Source organism: Zalophus californianus, chromosome 1 (genome assembly GCF_009762305.2).
Source record: "Zalophus californianus isolate mZalCal1 chromosome 1, mZalCal1.pri.v2, whole genome shotgun sequence".
Classification (NCBI taxonomy): domain Eukaryota; kingdom Metazoa; phylum Chordata; class Mammalia; order Carnivora; family Otariidae; genus Zalophus; species Zalophus californianus.
In genome coordinates, this window is record NC_045595.1 from 15,459,927 (window position 1) to 15,487,887 (window position 27,961).

The 27,961-nt window shown below is 48.0% G+C and overlaps 1 protein-coding gene across 5 annotated transcripts in view; it reads left to right on the plus strand.

Moving 5' to 3' along the window:
- The window catches only part of LARS2 (leucyl-tRNA synthetase 2, mitochondrial), a 149,751-nt gene that overhangs the window by 70,180 nt on the left and 51,610 nt on the right, over positions 1 to 27,961 (plus strand). For all 5 annotated transcript variants that reach the window (XR_003518245.1, XM_027585308.2, XM_027585309.2 and 2 more), the window contains 3 exons: positions 15,166 to 15,273; positions 17,519 to 17,678; positions 27,302 to 27,406. Coding sequence is in view for 4 of the 5 variants with exons in the window: in XM_027585308.2 (XP_027441109.1) it covers positions 15,166 to 15,273; positions 17,519 to 17,678; positions 27,302 to 27,406 (373 nt within the window). In the remaining variant the exon portion in view is untranslated. The remainder of the gene's footprint in view (positions 1 to 15,165; positions 15,274 to 17,518; positions 17,679 to 27,301; positions 27,407 to 27,961) is intronic.

The window sequence follows — 27,961 nt, forward strand, 5'->3', positions numbered from 1 at the left end:
CCTTCTTTCCCCAGATGTTACCGAGTGCCCGGCCAGACCTGGGCCAGGTGCCTGCAGGTGCTAGGAGGGAGCATGGAGGCTGGTGCGGGAGACAGCCTCCGACTGTGGGGGGGCACCCCAGTGGGATCACTGACGATGCAGGAGGGCGCAGGGGTGGTGAGGGGGGAGCCTCAGGTCTGCCTTGTGTTCCAGGAAGTGATGAAGGCTGTGAAGCACAGAATGTCTGTCAGGGAACATTTGATTGCCTTCCAGACGTGCCGGAACCTTCATGTCTCACAAGTATTTCCACGGAGAATTTCTGCTGGCAAGAGGCAGCCGGGCAATGATGAGCCCTCATGAAATTAGGGAACATGGGAGGGAAGAGCCCCCATCTCCCTGCCCCCCTGTGCCTCTTTTCCCCGCAGTTTCACCTGGGAGCTTGCGGGCGAAGTGGAGGAGCCTTTCCCAGAACATGCTGGTCGTGTTTGAGCCTGCAAAGAGTGAAAATACGGGGTGGGGGAGGCAAGGAGGTAAGGGAAGGGGAGTGGGCTTTACGACAGGAGCTCTAGAGGCTGGAGCAGAAAGACAGCCCCAGAGGAGCCAGGGTGCTAAGTCCCATCTCCAGCACGTGCCTCTGGGTGCCTAAGGGTCCCCTGCCCTCTGGAATGGGGCCCCTCGGGCTCCCTGGTTCCGGTCCTGAGGCCTTGAGTTGCTCGTGAAAGCTTTTGGCTGTCTTCTGGAAATTGGGCCTGGTGCCTGGCTTTCTGTTCCTACCCTCACAGCCACTGTCAGCCCCCAAACAGAGGCTGGCTCTCTGACGATGCAGGGTAATGCCTCTCCCTGACACCGACCAAGTCATCCCTGTGCGCTCGGGAAGCTTTGCGAAGGTACTGGTCAGTGAGGTTTGACAGCCGGTCCCTACCCTGCTCCCTGTCCCCAAGAAAGACCCTTGGTGCAGGGGGGCGGGGGGGGGAGCTGCTCCTGTATGTGCAGCCTGGGCCCTCACGGGGTGGGCATAGGCCCAGATGAGAGGTGGGCCGAGGAGGCAAAGTTTCTGGGAACCAAGAGGAACCAGTGAGATGCATTTGATGAGCTGTCCACTTCTCTGCAAGGCCGTTGGGATAAAAGACAGTGAGGACACTGGCCAGGGCCACATTTAATAGTGATGGCTCGGGTTTATCTACTGTGACGGTTTGCTCTTCGAAGCCCTGTGGCTTTAAAGCTATTACGGCATCATTGTCTCCATGCCCCTCTGTGGCCTTCTGCGTCCCCGCCTGTAAAAAATCCATGCTCAGCTCCTGAGTGGGAGGCATGGCAGACCCCATGCAGGCTCCGGACCCCGGAGCTCCGAGAGCGGCCCTCGGGGGCACCCTGAGCGTGAGCTTCCTGCTGGAGTTCTCCCCCATGCCCCGCTGTCTATCCTTTAGGAAAGCACAGACTCTGCTCTCGTCCCCAGGATCTGCTTTTGACACCCTGTCTCACAAAACTAATTAGTTGTTAAATCTGCTCCTTCTTACGTAATCTCTCTGACTTCTTTCTCTTCTCTGTATTCCCCGCCTCTCCTGGATCTTTCCTCTCCTAAGCTGTACCGTGAACGTGATTCGCCCCCCCCACCTTCCGTGCTGTCCCCCCCGCACTCATCGGGGTGATGGTTGGCCTTCTTACAGGGAGAGCCACCCTCTAGGCCCTCGGAAGTCCTTCTGGATGGTAGTGGGCAGGGCCCGGGGGGTGGGGGTACAGAGGCGAAAGGAAAGCGGGTGCCTGGAGGCTGACAGCTCCCCGACCGTCCCCAGGCAAGGCTCCCACTGCCTGGAGTGGATCGTGGCGTGACCACAGCCGGGGGTGACAGTGACACTGCTGGGGTGGGGGTGGGGAGTGGCTCTGCACAGTTCTTGGTGGGAACTCTGCCCGGAAGGGTACGCCAGAGTTGGTGTAGGGCAGGGGCCCTGGCTCTGGGATTCTGAAACCCACGGTGTTTCTGGATGGTGCTGAGATGACCCCAGCAATTAGATTTCCTCTCCCTAAACACGGGGCCTTCCTGTCCACCTCTGGCAGACCCCCGCCAGTGCCTGGTCACACCTGTGTGCTTTCGATTAGCCCCGTTCCCCGTGAGCTCTCCTTCCCTTCGCCCTGGCACCTCACACCCACCCATGTCCCTCCCGTCTGGGAAGTGAGGACAGTGGTGCCCACACAGCCTCCCCAAAGCACTTCTGAAGCAGACCCACAGGCTTCCGGTTGGCACACACACTTGGCAAACGAGAAGTTTCCATTTCTGTGTTGTTTTGGGGGTTTTGTTTCTAAGGTAGAAGGAATGACTACAAAAGGAAAATGAGAGAAATAAATGAATACTGTTGATCCTTGAACAACATGGGGTTCAGGGGTGCTGACCCCCCATGCAGCTGAAAATTCACAGATAACTTTTGAGTCCCCAGAAACTTAACTGCTCATAGCCTCCTGTTGCCCAGAGGCCTAACCGGTAACAGAAATAGTTGATGAACACATATTTTGTGGGTTGTATGTATTATATATTGTACTCTTAAATAAAGACAGCTAGAAAAGAGAAAATGTTAGGAGGAAAAGAAAATCATAGGGAAGAGAAAATACATTTACGGTGCTATACTGTATGGACCAAAGCCATGATGTTCAAGGGTCAAATGTAATGAGCTTCTTAGGGTATAAATTGCAAGTCTGATTAGGAAAAAATGAAGGCAGAACTAAACATGATGTTTTGCTCTTAAACCCTGAGTGGGCTTTCTGAGCTCCTGGCCAGGTCCTTTTGAGGTGTAAGGACCTCCTTCCTTCTTGAAGTATTAGTTTAGACCCCATGGAAGTAAAGAGATTTATTTGTTCGCACCTCGTTGTGGTGGGGTTCCCTGGGCATGCCAGGGGGGGCTGTGTCACCAGTGAACCCCTTTAGCTCAGGGAGACATTTGGATTTTAAAGATTTTATTTACTTATTTGGGAGAGAGAGCATGAATGAGGGAAGGGGCAGAGGGAGAGGGAGAGAGAATCCCAAGCAGACTTCCTACTGAGCACGGAGCCCGACACGGGGCTCCATCCCACGTCCTTGAGATCATGACCTGAGCCAAAGTTGGCAGCTTAAATGACTGACGCACCCAGGTGCCCCGACGTTTGGATTTTAAAGCTAAAAGAAACTTGAGCAGACAGTGCACAGGCTCCCCCACATTTAGCCCACTGTCTCCCGTGCTTTTTAAATCCCTGCCCTGATCTGAAAAACAAATGCAAACCAAAAAAAGTCATGATTTTGAAATTACAAAATCAATATGATATCTAAAGACAAAGGGATCAGGCGTTGATTCCTCTCTCTTAAGCAGCACACATCCTGCCTTCCTCCTGCTCCCCAGGTGGGGCTCATGGCCGGCTCAAGGTGTCCTTGAAAATGACAGACCCAGCCCATTCCTCATTTTTAGCTGAGGCCCCCAAGCCCAAGAAAGCCAGGACCCAACTTGGATCTCCTGAGACCCAGCCAGGTCTCGGTGCTTTATACCAGCTCCTGAGCCTGGGTTCCCAAGCAACCAGGCATTTCGGAGCACGCAGCGCAGTCGGAGGGCAGGTGTCGAAAGAGGGCCAGACATTAGCACAGTAGGAACTGTAATGGGGACAGGGCCAGGGCACAGATGGCCACGTAATGGCAGGTACAGTGGTTGGAGGTTTTCTAGTTTGTTCTTGATGGAGTTGGCTTGCTGGCTTCTGCACCGAAATGGTGTCTTTTTGTGTCCTATCTCCCCTCCAAGGTCCTCTCCATACCCCGGACCTTCTGAGCCCAGCTGCTTGGAGAACAGGGACACTGATCCCGTGGCTGCCGGGCTTTGAGGGAAGCAGGCATTAACAGCCACATCCACAGTCGTGTGATCGTGTTTTGTTATTCAAAATCAGTGTCCCTCTTAGAGAAAAGAGAGTTTTCCACAGTATCTTTCCATTTCTCTCTGTTTTGTTTACTAGAGTGGCTAATTTTGAGAGTCAGATGTGCTTGAAATAAAGATTTAATCCTTTCTAGAGCTGTAGTAAGTTGTGAACTCTGGCAAAGTGCAAATTCTAGTAGTTTAAAAAGAGTATACTAATGCCATGATCTTAACTATGTGACCATCCCGCGAGTAACCACCACCCTAGTACATTTTATCAGTAGCACGTGATTGGCATTTCATCCTATGCTCCATGAGCAAGAAAAATGTCAAAGGCACCATTGATTGTAAGACATGTCCCAGTTTCAGCATTTGTGGGGAAAATGTGCATCTTTGGGGCACCTGGGTGGCTCAGATGGTTAAGCAGCTGACTCTTGATTTCGGCTCAGGTCATGATCTCAGGGTCCTGGGATTGAGCCCCACATTGGGCTCCCTGCTCGGTGCAGAGTCTGCTTGAGATTCTTTGTCTCCCTCTGCCTCTGCCCCTCCCCCAGCTCGTGCTCACTCTCTCTCTCAAATAAATAAATAAAGATTAAAAAAAGTGTGCATCTTTGAATCAGTGGAAGATGGGGTATAAGTAAGATGGAAGGGTATGGAATAAAATATTAATAGTGATCTCCCTGGGTGTTTATATTGATTGTGGAAAACTGTTGTTGTTCTTCATCCCTCTTCGTATTTTCCAGAATGATTATTATCGTTTTGGTAATCATAAAACAAAACACCTGATAGCAGGGTTATGTCAGCATTTATTTACGTATCTTCTGTAGACCTGAGTGCCTTGAAAGGGATGGTCTTCTGTTCCTGCAAGTTTTCGGTTTGTAGGCAGGCTTCCAACGTGAAGGTAAGCGAGCAGAATGTCCCCTGGGACTGCTGTCCCCATTTTTTTTTTTTTTCCCCTTATTAGACCAGTAAAAGCTTTCAGTCTTGCTCCCAAGACTCTGCTTTCCCGGAACAAAACCACCTTTCCAAACAAGGGTAGCCTAGAGTCACAGATTGGACCGAGCATGTGGTGCCTGCTCCCTGTCCTGTGGGGTACAGGACAGCCCCGCTTGTGTCCTGTCCACCCAGGGGCAGTGAGATGACCTGAATGGCCTCTGGGAATCAGAAGCAGCCTCATCCAGATGACTGCCCCTGGGAGAGTGTGTCCTCTCTCCTCTGCATTCACAGGGGCGTGGTGGCGACATTTCAGGTGGTGTGCTCACCACCTCTTGGAAGTTAGTGGAATTAGAAGTGTTCTGCCAGAGAAGGGGTTTGCTTGGGTCTGAAGTGGGGAAGAAGGCTGCTAGGTGTGACCGGAGTTCATGTAGGCATAGAAGAATAAGAGGAGATTCACCAAAACGGCTGCCACCATGCTTCCTGGTTTCCTTCCGCACATCCATCCCTGGTGGTTGCACCCAGAAAGCACTTCCTTCTCTCCAGCCACTTGGAAGCTATTTAATAGCACTTGGTGTGTCCCTCTCTTTGCCTCGGCTCTGAGATGCACACTCGATGTCCGTGTGGGCTGCTTGGCGCCTCTTCCCCTTTGACCCCCGTGGTCCCAGGAATGCAAGTCGTGTATCATCATTAGGATGCCTTGCTCCGACCTGGTTTTCTCCCTTCTGGGTTAACAACACCTTCGCTGGAATTGAGACTCTTGGATAGCGCAACTCTATTTGCAAATAAATGTTTTGCCTTGAGATGCCACAACAAATGGATTTTGCTAGAAACACATATCACCTTTCAGAAGAGAGGTGAAAATACAGCTATCAGAGGGAAGTGAGCAAGGGAAACAGCATGCCACTTGAGCTTTTTTTTTTTCAAAGATTTATTTATTTATTTATTTATTTGACAGAGAGAGACACAGCGAGAGAGGGAACACAAGCAGGAGGGGGTGGGAGAGGGAGAGGCAGGCCTCCCGCTGAGCAGGGAGCCCGATGCGGGGCTCGATCCTAGGACCCCGGGATCATGACCTGAGCGGAAGGCAGACGCTTAACCAACTGAGCCACCCAGGCGCCCCCACTTGAGCTTTTTAATGTAGAAATCGTGTGTGCAACTTCATGCCAGAGTCAACGCAGGAGAGGGAGATGAGGCTGTGGGAGAGTTTATTCCTCTAGAATATTCTAGAGGGGACATCTAGAGTTTTATAAACATCTTACTGCCTTCAGCTTTATTTTCCTTTATTACAACTCAAATATACGACGTGTCTTTGGAGTGACTGCATTGAAACGATCTCAGAAACAAAAAGAATGAGGACATCTTGGCAACAAGATTAAGTTTTGGAAAAAAGTACATATGAATTTATAATTCAAACATAATTGCTACTCAGATCATACTGATTAAGAAGGAGGCTGAGTGTTAAGACTTTAAAAAGTGTCCATTTTAATTAAATCTTGTCATTAAATCTTTCTCTTCCATTCTGCCTCCAGTCAGTGTCCAGCTTTCTGGGCTCTGGTTTCTGAACTCTCTCTCTTAGTAGCTCATAAATCCACTTTATTTCTCAGCTTGCCTAAACTTTTTTTTTTTTAACCAAGGTCTTCTAAAGTGTATCATGTTTTTAAAATCGCCTCTTCTGTAATTCTACTTGTGGTCCTGCTGCACCTTGTTCTTAATGCTTTAGCCCACGTACTGCCCTTTCTTGGGAGGTATGGATTTATTCCTGGCATTATATCTGCTGCTTTGAAGAGTCAGATTAGCCATGTTATATTTAATTCTCTTTTTATTCCCAGCTTTTTAGTTTTAATTTTGTCTTTCTTATTCCCAACTATGTTTTGTATCCCTGAAGCTTTTTTGACTGGTTGCGTACATCAGCCCATCTCTTGTTGGTTCACGTTCTTAAACTCTGGCTCCTATTCAGACTCACTAATGTACAGTCCTGTTTCAACTTCTTCAAGCATCTGCATTCAGATGGTGTACCTGTGAAGCAACAGTGGCTCTATTTTCAGCCCTGTCCTGGTGAAAATGATTATAAGGGCCCTTTGCAAAGCCACAGTGCTTCTGTGTATGCTGAGTAATAACCACAGGGAAACGGTACCATTTGACAGCAAGTATTAGTGCAGTCATTATTCATAATAATTGAATGAGAAGGCCATCCATATGGTTAATTTCTAGGCTTGGCAGATGGAAGAAGTTGTCTTTTGTTTAATTCACATCAAGATACCTGAAAACAGCACAGGGAGCCCAGAACAATAAGGAGATCTGGGTAATTCATTATTTGGGGTCTGCCGTGGACTTGGTTGAGTGAGCCATTTTTTTCATTTATTAAGTGAGGGGAGTTGAATAAATTCATGGTTGCCAAACCAGGCCGAAGCCTTGGGATTGATGGAGAGGGACCAGAGGAGAGAGCAGGGCGGCTCCTGGAATGGTTCCGCTTCCAGCGCTCACATATCAAGTTCCCTCTGATGTTGTTGGAAAAGTGATTTCACTTACACTTTCAAGAAGAGTCTCAAAACCTGCTGTTTCCCCAGGTTTGGGGATTCTGCAGACCAGTAAGATTTCTGTCCATTGAGGTTGGCCAGGGTGGGGGAAGGGGGCATTGCCAACTGTTTGCCAAATGTAAGGACATGAGACTAGATGAATTCCATCTGCTATTACCGTAATTGCCCCAAAAGGAGGAAGGATATATGATCTCAACCAAAACACCCAAACAAACAGATAAACGTAGCCTGCGTTAGATTGAACAACTGCAGCACCGTAAATATGTCTATAAATACCCATGAATATCCCCACATTGTTCCTGGTCTGGTGGAGATGGTGGGGCAGCAGTGCAGGATGAAGGAGAGGTTCTTGGGGGCTGTTGGGCTGTGCTCTCTAAAACCCTGTTCATCAAAACTCAGTGATGCATAACGCGTCTGTGGGGACGAAACAGGGTTTGCTGGGGTTCTCGAGGTGTTGATTTCATTTGGTTTGTTTTTTAAAAGTTCTTCTGGTTTTTAGAAATAGTCATAGGTTTGGTTGAGGTTTTAAGCAGGTGTCCTCCCCCCACCCCCATTGGCATATCCAAACGTTCACAGTTCATTCTCTTCAAATCTTTTGTCCTCCGAGAGATCTGAGTATTTTAAGCAAAGCACCTCCACCAGAAGCATTTCAGCCTTGACAATTCAGTGTAGAAGAAAAACACAACGAGAGGGCTTATGTACTTACGTAGCACCGTAATGCAGGGGAGGGGAGGGGAGAGGTGTCAGGCGCAGTCAGCACTGGACCCTGTCAACTGAAGTTTCTGTGGCAGGAGAGGATAGTGTGGGCTGTGGAGCCAGTCTTCAAGTCATGTAATGTGGGTTTTATCCAATGGAAAGACATCATATCCCGTTAGACCATGTGTGGGTTTGCTTGGAAGTTAAATGGAACTTATTGATTACTGGAGAGGAAAAGCCGTGGGTCGTTTTCAGAGTTTATAATGCGCTAGTTATGTGCCTCTGGGCATTTAAGAACCCCTAAATTGTTCCATAAATTGAAAAGCTTTCTAGAACGTGCAGTTTAATCAGAAGATTCATGACTAGTTTATTAATACATTCTCGTTGTGATATTAATGTGTAATATATTCAAGATTTTATACTTCTGTTACAATGATATCAAGGCAATACAGGATCAGCTAATACTCATCAGGATAGTGAAACTTTTTTAAATCCATTGATCTTAATTAAGAAATGTGGTTGCAAAAAAGTTACTCTGGTTAACTTCAGCCACAAAGGAATGGGTCAGAAGTGGATCGGGTTACTCACAGTTGGGTGGGGAGGCCAGAGACCCAGACTTGGGCAGCATTCAGGGAGCACAAGGACATGGCGAAGATCTTGCTCAGGAAAGATCTGGTTAAGCCATCACCACTGTCAGTCCCAGAATCTCCCGCCTCTCGGGTCTGGTGTGGCATTTAAACCAGTTCCCCGGGTGCCTCTGGGTCCCCCCGCCCCCTGCAGTGTTCCACGCCTGTACCCAGCCCATACTGTGACTGGCTATGCTGTTTAGCTTCCACAGAGGAGGGCAGTGGGCCCGGGAAAGCGTCCGTAGTGGGTGGCGGGGCCCTGCCACTCACCCATCGTGGATTGCCCCCAAGAAAGAAGAGCCTGCAGGTGCTGGACAGCCGATGCAGCGCAAGTTCACCATGCCACTGGGGAGAAAACTCAAGGAAAGTGCGTCGGCATCAAATGAGGGCTGAGTAGTGTGCTAAGGACTGGAGTTGGGGGCTTGGCTCCAGCTCGCTAAGTGATGGCGGGCAGATTGCTGAACCTCGGGCGGCCTCTGTGTCCTCATCTGTACAGAGAGGGGGAATTGTACTGACAGCCTCAGCCCCATGACTCCATAACCAGAGTCTTCTTTCCAGCCATAAAATTGAAAAATAAATGAGATCATAGACACGGGCAGAGCTGTCACAAGCATCTCTTCCAAGTTCGAGAAGTGGGGGGAGTCAACACTCCGAAAGCCGGACATGGGAGAGCTTGGATGGCAGGGTGGTCGTGGGGGAGCAGGTGTAGGAAGGGATGGGCTTTGAGCACTGCTTTCCCAGTGTCCCCCCGCCCCCAACCCCGTCCTTGCGGGGTGCCCCGGGGAAATTGCTGAGACTTGTATTCTCATCTGCGAGGTGGACTGGTGCTGTCTCGTGCTGTCATGAACGTGACATGTGCCTCATCTTCAATGTTGCCACACACATAAAAGTGCCTGGTGCGTAGGAAGGATTCCACAGAGATCATTCCTTCCCTGCCCCGGGGGCCGGGGGGCCGGTTCTGCTGGTTCTGCTCTCCCAGCCTCACCCTGGAGTAGAGGGAGTTAAATGGCAACTTAATGAGCATTTGTCCAACCCAAGGCACACATCTGGGCTCTGGGCCAGGCCCTGCATGGGTTCCATGGAAAAACCGGAGGGACTAAAGCTGCGTCCCGGAGCCCGCAGGCCAGCCTGGCCCCACGCCCTGCTCTCCAGGAGCCTGCTGGGACTGAGACCTGTGAGCTCCGCGGTACCAAACTGAGGAAGTCTGTGTTTTGTGATGCTACTTTACTGTGAAATGAAATGCAGATAACCATATAAAACAAATAGATTGCTTATCGATTTCTTTGAAAGCAGCCACCTTGGAGGTCAAGATGCTGAATTGTGCCAACACCCCGAAGCCCTCCCTCTGTCCCTTTCCCATAATAAACAGCCACTGCACCGTTAGAATAGGCTTTTTCTGACTTTTCTCTGTAGCTGTCACCCAGTGTGCCTCCCTAGACTCTGGGGCTTATTCTTACCCTTCCTTTTTTAATTTGAGGATGCCTTTTAAGTGTCTTAACCTGCAGGTTTGCCTCTTCCTCCCTTTCTTTTTCTTACAATTGACCTGTCGAAGTGGCTGGGCTGTGGGACCCATAGAGTTTCCTGGGTTTTGCCAGTCGGACATTGGTGGGGCAGTGTGACATGCTCCCGCCCTCTGGAGGTCCTGGCGCCTTTTATCACACCAAACACAATGTCTTCTATCGCAGAAGGAGCTCAGTGACCATTTTGTAATTGAAGTGGTCAGGTATGTGGGAATTTGGGTACGTGATTCATTCATAATGGAGATACCACATGCCCTGTCCAAATTTCCAAAGCTGCTTGTGGCTTTGAAAGAACCGACTTCTAGGAAAGCCTTATGTTTAGATGAAGGATGCACTGCAGTTCTACCAGCTCGCTTGGTTTTCTTTCTCATGCATCTTGAGGACCTCGGATCCAAGATCGAAGCCCAGGACTCGCCTTACGCTCCAGGTTATGCTAAAATTAATTGTGCGGCTTCTCAAGCCCGTGCTGTCAGTAACAGAAACTCTTCCGTGTTTCTAATAATCGTTACTGAGCATTCTCAAACTGCTGCATGCGTACGTAGCCCCGCAAATTCACATTCTGTTTAGGTCGGCCAGGAAAGGGAAAGGCGGAGAAGCCGTTGTTCATCTGAAAGAGTCAGGAAGAAGGCTGTCTGGATCAGATCCATATTCTAGCTAGCTGAGTGTTCATCCATACCCAGGATGTATGTGGTGAGTCCATTTCCAAAGAAATCCGATCCAACTAAATCTGTGTAAAACTACACATGGCCTATAATTGAACTTCTCTTTGATGAGTCAAGATCTTATACTGTCTTCAGCCATCACCATGAGTGATTTTTAGACACCTCAGAAGTCACATTTAAAAATATCAGGGTTTTTTTAGCCCTTTATAAGTTTCTCTCTCTCTTTTTTAAAGATTGTATTTATTTGAGAGAGAGAGAGAGAGAGCAAGAGAGAGCACGAGCAGGGGCAGAGGAGAGGGAGAAGCCGGCTCCCCGCTGAGCAGGACCCTGAGATCATGACCTGAGCCGAAGGCAGACACCCAACCGACTGAGCCACCCAGGCACACCTGTAACTTTCTCTTAAAGTAGAATGCTTGCAGCGTTACAATCATGGGATTGAGACCTCTTGAGATCCCTAAGAGAGGGAAAGGAAGGGACGCCATTGAAGCTGAGAGGCCACCCAGGGGTCCCCTGAAGAGCCAGGCTATGCTCCTGGTGCTGGTCCCCAGGAGGACGAGGCCACCTGTGCGCAGTCAGCAGTGTGACCACAGGGACAGGTCTCCCAAAAGCAGAGCCTCGGCTGCTCCAGATTATGTTAGAGGCAGGCTTTCTCTTCATTATCGGAGGGGAGGAGAGGACGAAAAAGGGTTGGTCTCTATATTACCTTGGCTTGAGGCCCATTTCTCATTTCTTTGTGTTTTTCCTGGACTCCACATGTCGGCTGTACGCTGTAGGTATATGGTAGGTGCAGAGTACTCAGTGGTGAGCCAAACTGAACATGGTGCTTGCTCTTGGGGAGCTTCCGACCGTCAGCGAGCAAGCACGCAGCCTAAAGAAGAGACGAACGATAGAGAGCTGGAGAGCAAGGAGAATGAAGGGGCATGTTGGCCAGGTGGCCAGAGCAGGCCAGGAGCGTAGCCTGCACCTATGCCTTAGGCAGGCTTGGTGTTTTTGAGAAGCTGAAAGCATGTCCCCGTTAATTAAAGCGTAATCAACAGTCTGCAGCAGGAATTGTACCACCTTCCCAAAAGTCATTTTTCACTCCAGCAAATACAGAAACATCATGGTCCTGTTGGGTTCCTTTATGTGTCACCATCAAGTATTTTATTTTATTTGGGAAGGGGGGAGGGGGCAAAGGGAGAGGGAGAGAGAATCTCAAGGAGACTCCACGCCCAGTGCAGAGTCCAGTGCGGGGCTAGCTTCATCTCACGACTCTGAGATCATGACCTGAGCCGAAATCAAGAGCCAGCTCGCTTAACCGACTGAGCCACCCGGGCGCCCAACCATCAGGTATTTTAGATTTCCCCTGGAAAGCCTTTTCACGATCACAAGGAGTTGGAACGTACATAACGGCATTTGGACCTGGTTGATATGTTCCTTATTCTGCTTAAAACTAGCAGCTCCAGATCCCTTTGATCCTCCGCTGGGAGGTTCGGGCAAGCGTCCCTGGTACAGAATAGTTTCATCAGCATCCTGCAGTGTCTCGAGCACAGATCATGGTGAACTCTCCCAAGTCTTACCTTAAATTTTCCTACATCTTCTTTATCAACTGGTTTTCACGGATCTCCTTTCCAAATTACCAAGTAGATTTTAAAATACCCACAGTTTCTAGTTGATTACGTTTTATCATAAAAAGCATTTTTCAGGATGCCTGGGTGGCTCAGTCGGTTAAGTGTCTGCCTTGGGCTCAGGTCATGATCCCGGGGTCCTGGGATCAAGCCCCGTGTCGGGCTCCCTGCTCCGCGGGAAGCCTGCTTCTCCCTCTCCCTCTGCCTGCCACTCCCCACTTGGGCTCTCTTTTCCCCTCTGTCAAATAAATAAATAAAATTTTAAAAAAGCATTTTTCATCTTTCATAAGTAACAGTCCAAAAACGGGAGAAACCTAGGATCATGTGTTGGAAACGACCTACAAACACCCTGGGGGGTTGGGTCTCAACATTGAAGATTGTGCTGAGTGTCCCATCACTAGGTTCGTTGGTGGCAGAAAGGAAGAGGGCCTGCCTAGCCTTGGTGTGTGGTTGTGTTCAAAGGACAACTTGAACTCACGAGGCTTCCCAGTGCTCTCCCTCTTCCATTTTGTCTGCTTTCCATGTTCATGTTAGTGTAGCTCTGCTCCCTCTTTCCTTCGCTCGTTACCCGAGACTGACAGCCCTGTGGCAGGAAGGCTCACCGTGTCACTGAGCAGCCGGTAAGCTGTGTTCCATGCGGCGCTGTTCCTTGCACCTTACTGCGGGCAGACACCCCGTAGCCCCACACACGGTAGGGGCTCCCCAGCTTTCCTTCCCTCACTTGTGCTGTTTTCCCATTATCTGTCTGCTTCCAAATTCCCTTTCCCCCCTTCCTGTCTTTCCTTTTTGGAGCCTCGCTTTCCCCACCCACCCACTCCCATGACTTCCCTTCTCCTTCTCTGCGGTTCATCCATCCAGCTCTTTTGTATCTCTCCCTTATTTCTCACTCTGCTCATTTTCTTCCCTGCCTTCCCACTATTTTTCTTTTCTGTTGCCTCATCTCCCGGACCTGTGTCTCACCTTCTGTGATGCTAATTGCACCTGGCATTGGATTTTGATCAGTTAACCAACTAACAGCAGCAGACTGCATGTGTGCATTGTTTGAACTTCACGGGAGGGACTCTGGCACATCCTGCTTTGCATATGCCCAGGCCCCCAGTGCCTAAATGAGGTCCTGGTGTGAACAGGTGGGTGGCTAATACCTTGTGGTGGAATAAAGAAATGAATGGGGGCGCCTAGGTGGCTCAGTCGGTTAAGCATCTGCCTTCGGCTCAGGTCATGAACCCAGGTCCCGGGATCGAGCCCCACATCGGGCTCCTTGCTCAGCAGGGAGTCTGCTTCTCCCTCTCCCTCTGCCTGCTGCTCCCCCTGCTTGTGCTCTCTTGCGTGCTCTCTTGTCAAATAAATAAAATCTTTTAAAAAAAGAAAAGAAATGAGCAAACACATTGCTGGTCAGCTGGATGGGGCCTATTATCCATAATTTCTGCCGCAGAACAAATTTCTGGATCTTAAAGCTTCCAAACTCTATTGAATAGATGAGACTGGGTGGATAGACAGATGATGGGTATAGAAAAGGCTCTGTGTTGTTTATCACACGGCTGAGTGAGAATCTCTGTGCTGGGGGGGAAAGAATGCCTTTAATAAGTCTGGGTTCTGGTCATGACTCGTCCACTCCGGCAGCCTCGCATCACAGAGCTTTAACCTCTGTCAGCATTAAGGTCATTGGTTTGAAAGTGAGCTACCTTACCAGAGTATGTGAGAAGAGATGTGTGTAAAAGCACTGTATGAATTACATGAACACTAGGCACGTAAAGCATCATCATGTTGCCTGTATTAATCATAACACAACTAGGAATTTAAAATTGGAATCTTCACATACAAATACGTGATTTACTCTTTTTTTTTAAGATTTATTTATTTTAGAGAGAGAGAGCGTGTGAGTGGGCGTGCACTAGTGGGGGGAGGGGCAAAGGGAGAGGGAGAGAGAAAATCTCAAGCAGACTCCCCACTGAGCGTGGAGCCCCACACGGGGCTCAATATCACCACCCCGAGATCACGACCTGAGCTGAAATCAAGAGTCCCGACGCTTGACCAACTGAGCCACCCAGGCGCCCCTGTGATTTACTTCTAAATCCCTCTGTTGAAGGAATGTGTCTCATCATCAAATACTAAATGATGGCATGGACTTGAGGCTGTAGAGATTAATTTGTAGGAAAGCCCCTCGTTATAGGAATTTAGGACTAAAAGTAGATACACACACCGAAAAAAAAAAAACAGTGAAAATATATATGCACTTCTAATAGTGAATGTTTACACAAATCAACGCGATGGTTTCCCTTATGCTGATTTTGATTTTTTTAATGCAAAGATGTCATTTATAGTGTTGTATTTTTGATACAGCTGAGTTGTAGCATGCTCATCCCCATGAGTTGCTTATCTCAGAGTTTCAAAATTCAGAAACTTGAACTTCTTCTGTTTAGTTCCCAGACTGTGGGAGAGAATGTACTCACTGCATTCATCAAAGATGTTAATTAAGGTCTTTCCTCATTAATTTTCTTCTTTCTGCAAAACATTGGCCCGCTCAGATTAGAGAAATCAGTCAAACCCCTCTCACTAAATTGAGTCATGGTGAGTGCATCTGTTTCGGACCCTCGCTGGGCTCCTCGGATTGGCAAGTGGACAAGGAGAGGGCTGATCCAGAGCCTCCTTTAATGTCCCCCACTTCCTGCCTTAGGAAGCCCCCCATCCTGCGTGTCCCTTAAGTACAGTTCTAGCCCTCTTCTCCTCTCATTTCCGCAGGCCATGCAGGAGGCGCTGGTGGACCTTCCCGAGTGGTATGGAATAAAAGGCATGCAGGCCCACTGGATCGGAGACTGTGTGGGCTGCCATCTGGACTTCACATTGAAGGTGAGCGAGCAAAGCCTCTCTGTCAATTAAAGCTCTCCGATCCCCTTCTGCAGTTTCAGAACTCACCGAGCAAACCAGCAGCATCATCTCAAACGTTGCTGTAGCCACATTTTTACACTGCAAAGAAACAGGCGAAATTGATTTTAATAACATATCTTTAACCCACTGTCTACCAAAAAATGATCATTTCAGGATGTGGTCAGTAACAAAGCTCTATTGAGGAAACAGTTGACGCTCAGGTTTTCGTACAGAGTCTTTGAAATCTGTGCTCTCTTAACACTTAAAGCAGCACTGACCACATTCCAAGGGTTCCATCACCTCTTACTGCTACCGGCCGTCCTGCTGGTCAGCGCGGATAGAGAGGGTTTCTGTGGGTCCGTGAACTCCCTGAGGTGATGTGCGGAGGGCTGTGTGGGCATCTTCCTGCACAGCGGGCCCAGAGCTCCGCAGCGTTTGTGTCACAAAGCAGGTTAAAAGCCGACAAGCCAAGGCTGACACCATCTCAAAACAGGGCGCACCTGAAGCTGGGGAGGGTCACGGGCTTACCCAGGGTTCAAAAGAGCCTACCTGTGTGGAAACACTGCGCCGGGCTCACTACCGAAGGCCCACCCACTCTGGGAGGTACCCCTCAACCTTTTCTCTCTGTCCCTACAGACTAGATAGTTGTTTTGCTGTTTCTTACCTGGGTGGGTTCTGGGTTGTTTTGTTTTGTTTTTTTAATTCTTCTGGTGTCTCCTTCCTACTCAAGACTTTTGTGCCCTTAGCTCCAAACTCATTCCTTACCTTAGGCCAGACCTTTAGAAGGAGGGGACAGCAGACAGGAGACAGAGTTGACCTACTTTTCTAGACTTGTACTGACAGCTATCCTGGGATCTGCTGAGCTCCCGCTCCTTGTCACAGAGCTCACGCTTCCCTGTGCTGTCTCCTCACAAACACGATCCCCCTCACTCCCAGCTGCAGACCCGGGGAGGCCCCCATAAGGGAGCGGGGACTTTGAAACCTTTGAAAACCAAATCCCGAAATGACCAAATTCTGTCACCACTTTCCTGAGAAGGTGGTGAGATTTCTGAAATCCAGTCCTGCTGCGACTTTGGTTCAGGCTCTTAGGGCTGTCTCGTTTGGGGTCCTATGCATTAGACTGGGTCGGGTCCCCATGTCCCAAGGCCTTTGCTTCTCAGCCAGGGTGAAGGCTGTGGGTCTCTGAGCCGGTCGACTGCTGTACATGGAATGGCTTCCACATTTTCTCCCTTCCCCAGCATTTTATTATGAAAATGTTTCTGTCTCCGTTCCTGGACCCACCTGAAAATGAGATGTCTCAGGGGAGGGAACACTCTCAGTCCAGCAGGTACAGGACCATATGTGGCTGGGCCTTTGGGGCCCTAAGTCTGGCTCCACAGGTGACCCCTAACCAGCACTCGGGCCATAGTATAGACTTGCACACCACTGGCCTGCTGTGAGCACACCTGAACGAATGTGTGAAGGAAGGAGCATGTGTCTCCTCTGTGTCTATCATATAATCAGCATTCAGTTGATGCCTAATGTATGCCTCTTCTTTGAAAGGCATTTAACCAGCCCTAGGACCACGCTCAGTCACGACCTCAGGTGTCCTCCCTTTCCTCTTCAGAACAAGGTTTTAGCCTCAAGGACTGTTTTCCTGGTTAGAAAAGCAGATGCCTTTATTTTTTTTTAAAGATTTTATTTATTTATTTGAGAGAGAGAGAATGAGAGATAGCACGAGAGGGAAGAGGGTCAGAGGGAGAAGCAGACTTCCCGCTGAGCAGGGAGCCCAACACGGGACTCGATCCCGGGACTCCAGGATCATGATCTGAGCGGAAGGCAGTTTTTTTTTTACTATACCTTAGATCCTGGAGGAAAGTATAGCTCCTTTGTCAGGACAGAAACAATGTAACATTGATAGTTATTTTTGATTGGTGAACAAAGGAGCCAGGAAAATGGGGGAGGCATCTTTCTGAGCATGCTTTGACCCCCTTTTATTCGGGGCCACCAAGTACACCTGGTGGTGGGCACCAGGCTTCTCAAAGAGGAATGGTGATTGTCTTCTCTTTCGCCTGGCTCTTCCCCTGCCAGGGGCCGTCTCAGGGCCACACATCCCTGGGGCTGCAGCCCGGAACCGTCCCTGGTGTTTGGGCTTGGGGGGGGGGGGGAGGGGCGGATGTGGCCCCGGGGAACACGACAGCCCCAGAGGAGCCCTGAGGAATGAAATGGCTCTGCTTTTACCTGTCAGGTGGATGGTCAAGTCACAGGAGAAAAGCTGACCGCCTACACAGCCACCCCTGAGGCCATTTACGGCACCTCCCACGTGGCCATCTCTCCCAACCACAGACTCTTACATGGGCACAGCTCTCTGAAGGAAACCTTCCGGAAGGCACTTGTTCCTGGCAAAGGTGAGCTGGCGAGTTCAGGCTAATGCAGGGATCACACCTTCTAGTTGGACATCGAGCGCTTCTCAGGTTCACAGTCTCTTCCCTTATGTCATCCTGTGTGATTTGTTCTTCGCCTCAGCCTGACTTGTTAGTTTTTTATTTTCAAACAGGATAAATGAGAGCTTTGAAAATGTTGCTACCCCCAGCTTCGCTTTGAGCGACTCATTTGTCGGCTTTTTGAGTTTCTGACCGAAAGCTCAACTCTTTCTCTCTAGATACAATCTAGACTTAAAGCTCTTTCTGACAGGAATAGCATCTTCTGCCTAATTTATAATTCCATCGTCAAATAAGACTATCTTGATGATGGCGACAAGGAGGAAGCCATTGAGAATCAGAGCAAGCATTTTCAAAAACTTCATCGTTTTATTTTAAAGACTTCCCGCAGTAATCTGAGCAGCTGAACGGGGTCCTGCTCAGCACAGGCCTTTGGTCAGTGGATCCAGCTGACCTGGAATGGGCACAGCAGGTGTTACTGGTCAGTGAGGATTTGGGGAGGCCTGTGCGTTAATCAGGACGCTATGGTTGCAAGCAACAGAATGCATTCCCTGGCCAAACCTGGAGAACAAAGGGAACCTCCTAGAGGCTGTGGAAACCTTGCTGACTAGCAGGAACCAGTCTGGAAGAGGAGCTGGATCAGGCAGCTGTGCAGTTTTGGTGGCAGGAGCTAATAGACAGTCTTTTGAGCACCGCTGACTGAGTGAATCTGCTCTCACCTCACCCTCAGGGTTTGGGGCACTTGGTCCGAGATTCCTGTTGCAGGGAAAGCTGTCTGAATGGTATAACTGAGGCCCGTGGCCTTTTTCTTGGGCAAGGGAAGGTCAGACACCTTTGTTAGACCACCAAGACTAGAACCAGTGAGGAGGGGTCGCTTCCCGAAACAAACCCAGAGGCTCTTATTAGTGGAAGGCAGTATGGACCCTGGGCAGGCAAAAGGAAGTCCCCCATCGATTAGAAGTAGGTCTCTGGGTGGCGCAGTTGGTTGAGCTTCTGACTCTTGGTTTCTGCTCAGGGTCATGAGATAGAGCCCCACGTTGGGCTCTGCACTCAGCAGAGTCTGCTTGAGATTCTCTCCCTCTCTCTTCTCTTTCTCTCTCAAATAAATAAATAAATCTAAAAAAAGAAGAAGAAGAAGAAGTAGGTCTCTGGAGAAATGTAAATATTTCTATAAAAATCTCATCCTTATTTTCTTTTCACAGACTATAAATTTCAACCCAAAACACAGTCTGAATTATCGGGGTCTGTTTGAATTATTTGACTAACAAAAATGGTTTGCTTGGTGATATAAAGTGTTTTGTTTTGTTTTTTTTAATTGCTATTCTTAAAATAACCAGAATGAAGGTTTCCTGGTATAAGGCTGGAAAGATAGATGATGTCATCCCAACTTACTTCTGCTAAAGACTTTTTTTTTTCCTTATTTGACAGAGAGAGAGAGAGCACAAGCAGAGGGAGAAGCAGGCAGAGGGAGAGGGAGAAACAGACTCCCCACGGAGCAGGGAGCCCGGTGCGGGGCTTGACCCCAGGACCCTGGGATCACAACCCGAGCTGAAGGCAGACGCCCAACCGACTGAGCCACCCAGGCGCCCTGAGACTTTTTCTTTTTTTTTAAGATTTTATTTATTTCGGGGCGCCTGGGTGGCTCAGTCATTAAGCATCTGCCTTCTGCTAGGTCATGATCCCAGGGTGCTGGGATCGAGCCCCGCATCAGGCTCCCTGCTCTGCAGGGAGCCTGCTTCTCCCTCTCCCACTCCCCCTGCTTGTGTTCCCTCTCTCGCTGTCTCTCTCTCTCTCTCTGTCAAATAAATAAATAAAATCTTTAAAAAAAAGATTTTATTTATTTATTTGACAGAGAGAGAGTGAGTGAGAGAGAGAAAGAGCACAAGCGAGGGAAGGGGCAGAGGGAGAGGGAGAAGCAGGCTCTCCACTGAGCAGGGATCCCAATGCAGGGCTCGATCCCAGGATCCTAGAATCATGACCTGAGCCAAAGGCAGACACTTAACCAACTGAGCCACCCAGGTGCCCCTCTGCTGAAGACCTTTAATTGCTTACTTCCAGCATTGAAGCCAGGTTCAAATCACTGAGCACTTAGGAAAAGCCTGCTGGTGCTAAGCGCTTGGGGACACACAGAGGACCAGTCCCCGGTCCTGCCCCCAGGGGGCCATGACAGAAGAGAGCCAGACGCATGTGTGATTCACTCTGGCCCAAAACAGATACCACTTGCTGTCATCTCCTGTTGTTATATATTGAAACAGAAAAAAGACATGTGTTAAAATTTCGGTGTTGTGCTTATAAAGTCCAATGTAGCTGTTTTATTTTCCACTTACTCAAAAGAAAAACTGGATCCTTTTCAACTGTTTAGTTGAAAGGGAAAACTCATAGTTTTTACTCTCATGAGCATTTTGGGATTCCTTGTGGGCTGTGATGGTTGAAGAATATCTAAAATCGAAAAACTAAAAAAATGTAAATATCTAGCCCTTAGATTTTGTTTTCTTACAGTTAATCTGCAGACACAAATTAAAATGTAATATTAACAGAGGCTTCATGAGACCATACATTATGAAAGATGGAGCTCCTGACATGAAAGGCACTGTATAAATTCCAGACGTTTTGATATGTAAGAAATTTAATTATTTTAGCAAATGCAAAGAGCGATGTTTTCATGATCATTCAGGGCATTGGCACCTCTGACTTGTCCCATCATTTCATTTTAGCGCTGAAGGGCTGGCCAGCTTCATTCTCACCTCTTTTTTTTAAATTTATTTATTTGAGACAGAGAGAATGAGAGAGAGAGAGAGAGCACATGAGAGGGGGGAGGGTCAGAGGGAGAAGCAGACCCTCCGCCGAGCAGGGAGCCCGATGCGGGACTCGATCCCGGGACTCCTGGATCATGACCTGAGCCGAAGGCAGTCGCTTAACCAACTGAGCCACCCAGGCACCCCATTCTCACCTCTTTTTAATAATCTCTGAAATAATTCCAAATGGAACATTACACCTGGCTCTTTCCAATTCTAATTTTCAGAGTAGAAATATTCTTTTTGCAGATGTCAACTTATTCAAAGTCTGAAGATTAATTTGCACATCAAGTCTCTGGATTTTGACATGTGGCATTAGTTATGGAAGGCCAGTACGGTGCCTTGAGTGTAATGTAGTTTTTCTAAAAATCAAATGAAAATCATCATATGATTATGGATGTATGCCTTCTTTGGCCTTGGAGGTTACATTTTAAACCTGAGCGTTGTATTGCTGTTGTCATTTACCATTGCCGACTGGCTCCAATCAGATGGGCGGCTTGTTTTTTTTCCTCCAGTGTCAGGTTTTGAGGGTGACTAGTGACCACTGAAAGTCGGGGTTGTGACGGAATGTATCACTTGCAGGAGGTTAAACTCTCAAACATGGGTTCCTACAGCCACTAAGTTGGTTTCGGCATATCAGCTCCTGGGTGGGCACAAGATGGCCAAGGTTCTGGTCCCAGAGCCATCCTGTGACTTAAGGAAGGTCACTTCACCTTTGTGAGTTTGGCCTTCCCAGCCGAGTGGGCAGGGTGGTTGTGGGGGGCCCTGCGGGGACAGAAGGAGCCTTGAATGGCTCAGAGGAGGACGGTGACACCCGCCGATGGGGGCTCGTGCTTGGCAGAGGTCAGGCAGGAGGACCAGCAAACCATAAGTTAAGAGACAGTGAAGATAGGAGAACAGTGGTTGTCAGAATGGAGGGGCTGGAGCAGCTCCCAGAAGTTTCTGGGTGGCAGCAAGGGCAGAGGCTCCGGGGACGCCGCCCTGATTTCTGGCTGGGCCGACTGGGTTGCTGATGTTATTGACTAGAAGCACTGTGTTTTGCTCAGCCTCCTGTAATTTGGCATAGATCCCTTTAAGAGAGCAAAAAGTCACGTGCTTCCCCATAGAGTTCTTCAAACTGAGTTTATTTCTATCATTCACGTTGCCTCCTTCTCTCAGCTGACCGCCTCTGACTTCAGTCGTGTTATGTAAGCTCTGACTTGATGGGAGCTAGAAACCATAAAAAGCATCAATAGGGAAATATCATCGGAGTTCTAGAAGCTGTTCTGTCTTTTTCCTGGCGTCTTTTCTTACATTCCTAATATTAAAATAATACTCAAACCCTGAGGCTTTGGAACCACACATTTCAGCTCTGAGTCACCAGTGGTCTCCACAGGGCGTTTATTGCCGAAAGGGTAAGTGAGGTCTCCCTCAGGGGTACCTCAGAACCCCATTGTTACTGCCACGTCAGAGAGCGAGAGCCTCGTCTCCCCAGGAGCCCCGGAGCATTAAATAATTAATTGCTCTCTCCTGTCCTCCCCCTTTCTGCTCTGTATGTGTGTGGGGATGGGATCCTGTAGGTTATAGTCTGTTCTTTAACCAAACTGTTCCCTCTGCCATCCTTCCCCACATGCTAACAGATGTTATGTGGAGGGGGAGGGGGCCTCTGCTCTCCCATAACCTGGATAAACAAAGACGAACAGGTTTCTGTGCTCCTGGACTTGTCAGAACTGTTGCTGCGCCGTTGCCCACCACGACTGTGTCCGAGAGCAGGTCACATGACACTTCCCACACTCCCTTGACCATACAACCCTGTTCCCACAGAGTATCCCTGCGCGGATCACTGCTTTGCTGACCACTGAACAAAAGCCACCTGTTCGTTTTTTCCAGAAGGCATGAAAGACAGGCCTGCTCTGCAGTGGGGCCCCGAGGGCGGAGGGCACCTTTGGGCCCAGAGTGTTTCCTTTGTGCTAAGGCGTTTGGCAGTTATGGAATCACCGTAGGAAGTGCCTCGGTTCCTTCAGATTTCTCCCTGGCCTCCTTGCGTCCTGCCTCACGTTGCCAGCACCTGACTGAGAACTACCGGAGAGCTCTCGGTCTGGTCAGGAGCTTCTGATTTTAGTTTTGTCCTTTCTGAGAAATGGACTTCAACCATGTGCAGCAAGCATGCAAGATGATGCAAGGTGTATTCATTACTGATCTGCTAATATTTAAATTCATAGGCTTGATTTTTTTTTCCTAGTGGAAAAGCTGTCCTAACAGAACTTTGAGGTGGAAAAATGAAAAAAAAAAAAAAAAAACGCAAAAACTCAAACCCAGCCCACCTGTTTCAAAACCCAACCCACCTGTTTCATGTAGTACTCTACATTTTTTTTGTATTTTTCTTGTAATGACTTTATTGGGATATAATTCACATACCATGAAATTCACCCCTAATTTAAAGTGCACAATTCAGGGGTTGTTAGTATATCTGCAGAATTTTTTTTTTTTTTAAGATTTTATTTATTTGACAGAGAGAGAAAGAACACAAGCAGGGAGAGCCCAGAGGGAGAGGGAGAAGCGGGCTCCCCGCCGAGCAGGGAGCCCGATGCGGGACCCGATCCCAGGACCCTGGGATCACGACCTGAGCCGAAGGCAGACGCTTAACCGACTGAGCCACCCAGGTGCCCCAGTATATCTGCAGAATTACGCACAGTTTTAGGACATTTTTGTCACCCCCAAAGAGATCCCATATCGTATCCCCACTGTTTCCCCCAGCCCTAGGCAGCCACTGGTCGGCTTTGTCCATAGATTTGCCAGTTCTGGACGTTGCATATCAATGGAATCATGCAGTATTTTGTCCCTTTGTAACTGGCTTTTTTGACTTAGTGTAATGTTTTCAAGTCTCCCCCATGTCGTAGCCTGTGTGAATCCTTTATTCCCTTTTATTTCAGAATAATATTATGCATTTTGTTCATCCATTCATCAGTTGATGGACATTCTAGCTACTTTCTTGCTACTATGAGTGGTGCAGCTGTGAACATTTCTGTGTGGCCATATGCTTTCATTTCCTCACATATGTATCTAGGAGTGGACTTGCTGGGTCATATGGTAGCTCTGTGTTTCACTGGTCGAGGAAGTACTGGAGTTTCCCAGAGCAGCTACACCATTTCACATTCGCCCCAACAGTGTACCAGGGCTCCGATTTCTCTACATCTTCGCCGATGCTTGTTATTGTCTGTCTTTCTGATGATGATCATCCCAGTGGGTGGGGAGTGGTGTCTCATTGTGGGTTTGATTTGCACTTACCTGATGGCTAGTGATGCTGAGCATCTTTGCATGTGCTTGTTGGCTATTTGTGTATCTTCTTTGGAGACTGGTCTATTCAGACTCTCTGCCCATTTTTTAATTGAATTGTCTTTCTGTTGTTGATTTTTTTTTTTTAAAGATTTTATTTATTTGACAGAGAGATATAGCAAGAGAGGGGACACAAACAGGGGGAGTGGGAGAGGGAGAAGCAGGCTCCCCGCTGAGCAGGGAGCCCGATGCGGGGCTCAATTCCAGGACCCTGGGAACATGACCTGAGCCGAAGGCAGACTTTAACGACTGAGCCAGCCAGGTGCCCCTCCGCCTTCATTCTTTTGCATGTGGTCATATTACCTTTTTTAAAAAAAATTATTTGAGAGAGCGAGAGGGAGTGAGAGAGCACGTGTGAGCAGGGAGGGGGCAGAGTGGGGAGGAGAGGGAGAGGGAAAGAATCTTACGCAGACTCCTCACTGAGCACAGAGCCCGATGCGGGCCTTGATCCCACAACTCTGAGACCATGACCTGAGCTGAAACCAAGGGTCGAATGCTCAACCGACTGAACCACCCAGGTGCCCCAGTGTGTGGTCGTATTACTTTTTAGTTCGTGTTCCCACAGAAATGTATCTTAAAGGAAAGACAGCTTCTGTCTTTATTTGTTGGTCTTCATGTAATATGATTTCAGAAAGTGGGGTTTTTTTGTTTGTTTTTAGGCAGGCTTCACAATTATTTTTTAATCCATACATAATATTACATTAACTCAATGTACCATCATATTCTCAATCTTCCCTGTGATGTTGAACATTTGGCCTTTTCATGTTTGGGGCTGTCACGGGCATAGCTGCTATCAACATTTATATCCACATAGTTCTTTTCCTCTATAGAATTACTTCCTTAAGAGACATTCCCCAGAGTGGGATTTACAAGGTCACAGGTTATGAACATTTTTCTAGTTCTTGTTACAGGTGGCTTTTATTGGTTTCCGAAACGGCTATAATCGGTTTATAGCGCCGTATCCAATTTCACACGAATTTCAGTGCAACTTCGCAAGTACTGATGGTACCCTTCTAAAAGTTTTTGCTAACTTATCAGGTATAAAATGATAATACTTCAAGATTATGTTAATTTCTCTTCCTTCTTTCTTTAAAAATTAACTTGTGTTTTGTAAGATCCAAGTGATATACGTATATCACATGAAAAGTCAAAGTCAAAGAGTATTAGCAACAGCAGGAGCTTCCTTACCCAGCCACCTCGAATCATTTTAGGTATGTGTTACTTAGGGTGTAAGTTTGGTGGCTACAACAAAGTCCTGAAAACACAGTGACTTAAAAAGACAGAAGTTTATTTTTTCCCACCTGAATCTCAAAGCAAGTATGACAAGTCTGCTCTGTGAGTCAGTCATGGCCAAGGCTCTTTCTGCCTTCCCACTCTGTCCTTCAAGGGTCTTACCCTTACCTGTGTGTTCTGAGATGTTCTGCACTTCATCTGCATTGCAGTAAGTCAGAAGCAGGGAAGGAAGGGCATGTTCCTTCCCTCCGAGAGCATGCCCTAGAAGTTGCTTCTGGACGTACCCCAAGGCCACGCCTAATGCAAGAGAGGCTGAGCAGTGCTGTTGTGAGCTATGCAGACGTGTGTCCAACTAAATGTTCTGTTGCTGAATCAGAAGGCAAGGCAGGGGGCGCCTGGGTGGCTCAGTTGTTAAGCGTCTGCCTTTGGCTCAGGTCATGATCCCAGGGTCCTGGGATTGAGCCCCGCATCGGGCTCCCTGCTCGGCAGGAAGCCTGCTTCTCCCTCTCCCACTCCCCCTGCTGTGTTCCCCTCTCTCGCTGTCTCCCTCTCTCTCTCTGTCAAATAAATAAATAAAAATCTTAAAAAAAAAAAAAGGCAAGGCAGGTCTGTGGCTGACTGTCGGTCTGTGCCACAGCTGTTTCTATGGTTCAGACCTCCACGTGTTTGTATAATATGCCTACCCTGTTCCCTCTCAGTTCACCAGTTCTCGACATTACCCTGCAACTTTTACTCGTGCACCACCTCCCCTCATCTTCCATCCTCGTCATCACATTTTATCATAATTGCAGACTTTGCACATGTACACTTCATCTTTGAGAAGGGGCAGTACGGAATCAGAAATATGGGTCTCCATTTTGAGAAGTGTCCGCACTTAGGCAGCTCAGGGCAGCAGGTGCTTCCCAGCCTTGGGACCATGGGTGCTACTGAACCTCTGCCTTGGAGACCCGTTTGGGTTATATGTCACTCTGTCCCCACTGTAACCTGCCTTGTGCTTCCTGACCCCTGCAAGATGAAAGAAGAGAAGAGCTGGCTTAGATGCCTACAGAGCTTATCTCTTCCTCTTTGAAAAGAATACATCTTACTTCCTGGGCATATTTTAACTTTGGGGTTTGTAAAACATATTTTAGATAATCATATGAAGTCATAAAATATAGCAAATATAAATAGAGTTGACAAATTATAACTGTTGTCAGTTGCTTATGTTGCAGTAAGCTCAAGTGAACTCACTAATTGTTTACCCCTTTCATCCCTTATTCCTTTGGGACTGTGTTTCGGTCTTCATGCTTCCATTCCTGTAGATAGTAATTTAAGTATTTTATTATGACCACATAAATATCGTTCACAACTGAGCCAAGTATACTATGATTACATTTTCTTTTTGGTAATATACTTTCTGTTTTGCCTGAAGTTAATGATGTCCTTATATTTTTTCTTTTGCTTTGTGTTCTTTGGATTTCTAAGTCTTCCCACACCCTCCCAGAGGCTCTTTAAAACTCCTCTCAATACAGTTTTCTACATATTCCAACCTGTCCTATAATGTACTGATGCTCCTTTTTCCCTCTGAGGATGCTTCCTGGGCCTTCTGTCCTGCATAGGCCTGACCTGGTCACTCTCCAGGCCTCTGCTGCCCATCTGCCATGCTATGGCTTCCCTTTGTCTTTGTTCTGAGAGTGTCTTGACCCTCTTTTCTTTTGTTGGATCATCTGTTTCCTAGATCCCATTTCTGTCTCTTTCTTGACTTACCCCTTTGTTTTGCTGGAACACATCCTCCACTGTCCTAAAAAAGGGTAGGTGGGAAGAATTGTCCTGTCTTCGTGTGTCCAGAACTCTCCTGCTCTCTGCTTAGTTATTCTCTACTCTCCTATCCACTTCCATCTTCAGGTGCCAGGATTTGGAATTCCTGACATTGCCTTAGTCACCATAGATTTTTGTGTTGCTTATTCTTCTGTATATTTGAGGTATTTTTCAAAAGGAAAAGGGGGTGGCAGGACCATCTTTACTTTACCATCTGTAAAGTAAAAATGCCATTTCACTTCTTTGGTTCTGAGCATAGATGAACATTTTTGTGTACTTGTTTAATCTTTTGATTTTCTACTGGTGTGAATTATCCATTAATACCTTCAAAGAACAGATTCTTTAACAATTAGCACAAACACAGAAGTCCCCGTGCTTATTTTTCTCACTTGTCTCCTCTGAGACTCAGATGGTGTTAGTACCCCAGCTGTCACTCGCTCTCATTTTCAGATTGCCTCACGCCCGTGATGGCTGTGAACATGCTCACCCAGCAGGAGGTCCCTGTCGTTATCTTGGCCAAAGCTGACTTGGAGGGCTCTCTGGATTCCAGAATAGGTAAGTAGCTATTAAAATATAATCAGGATAATATACTCAGCAGGCTTCAGATCAAAATACCAGCCTGTTGCTGTCAACCGGAAGAGCTCACTGCTGAGTCCACGGTCTGTTCTGCCTCTTTGGGAAAATGATAGGCCCCTTCATTCAGCCATTCCCTATTTAAGAGCTACATTTTGAAAACATACCCAGTATACCACACCTTGCTAGTTGCTCTTGAGAATAATAAAAAGTGGCCCACAGATCTGGCCAGTAGAGCTGGTTGGTGAGACTCATACATGTGATACGGGGAACAGTACAACTCAGATGAAATCTGACTTCAGAGCTCGTAGAGCCAACCACAACTGCAAGAGATGGGGATTCTGAGCACAAGTGATGGACTGGGCTGGGTTTTGGTGAAGGCTTGAGGAGGTGAACTTGAGCCCTCTAGGGAAAGGACCCTGACTGCAGCAGTCAAGTGGAAGGCGCATTTAGAACTGAGCATTGAATGTCCTCTGCAGCTTTGCTCATCCCTGGGAGTTCTGAGGTGTTGTCACCTAGCAGAGGCCGGGGGTGAGC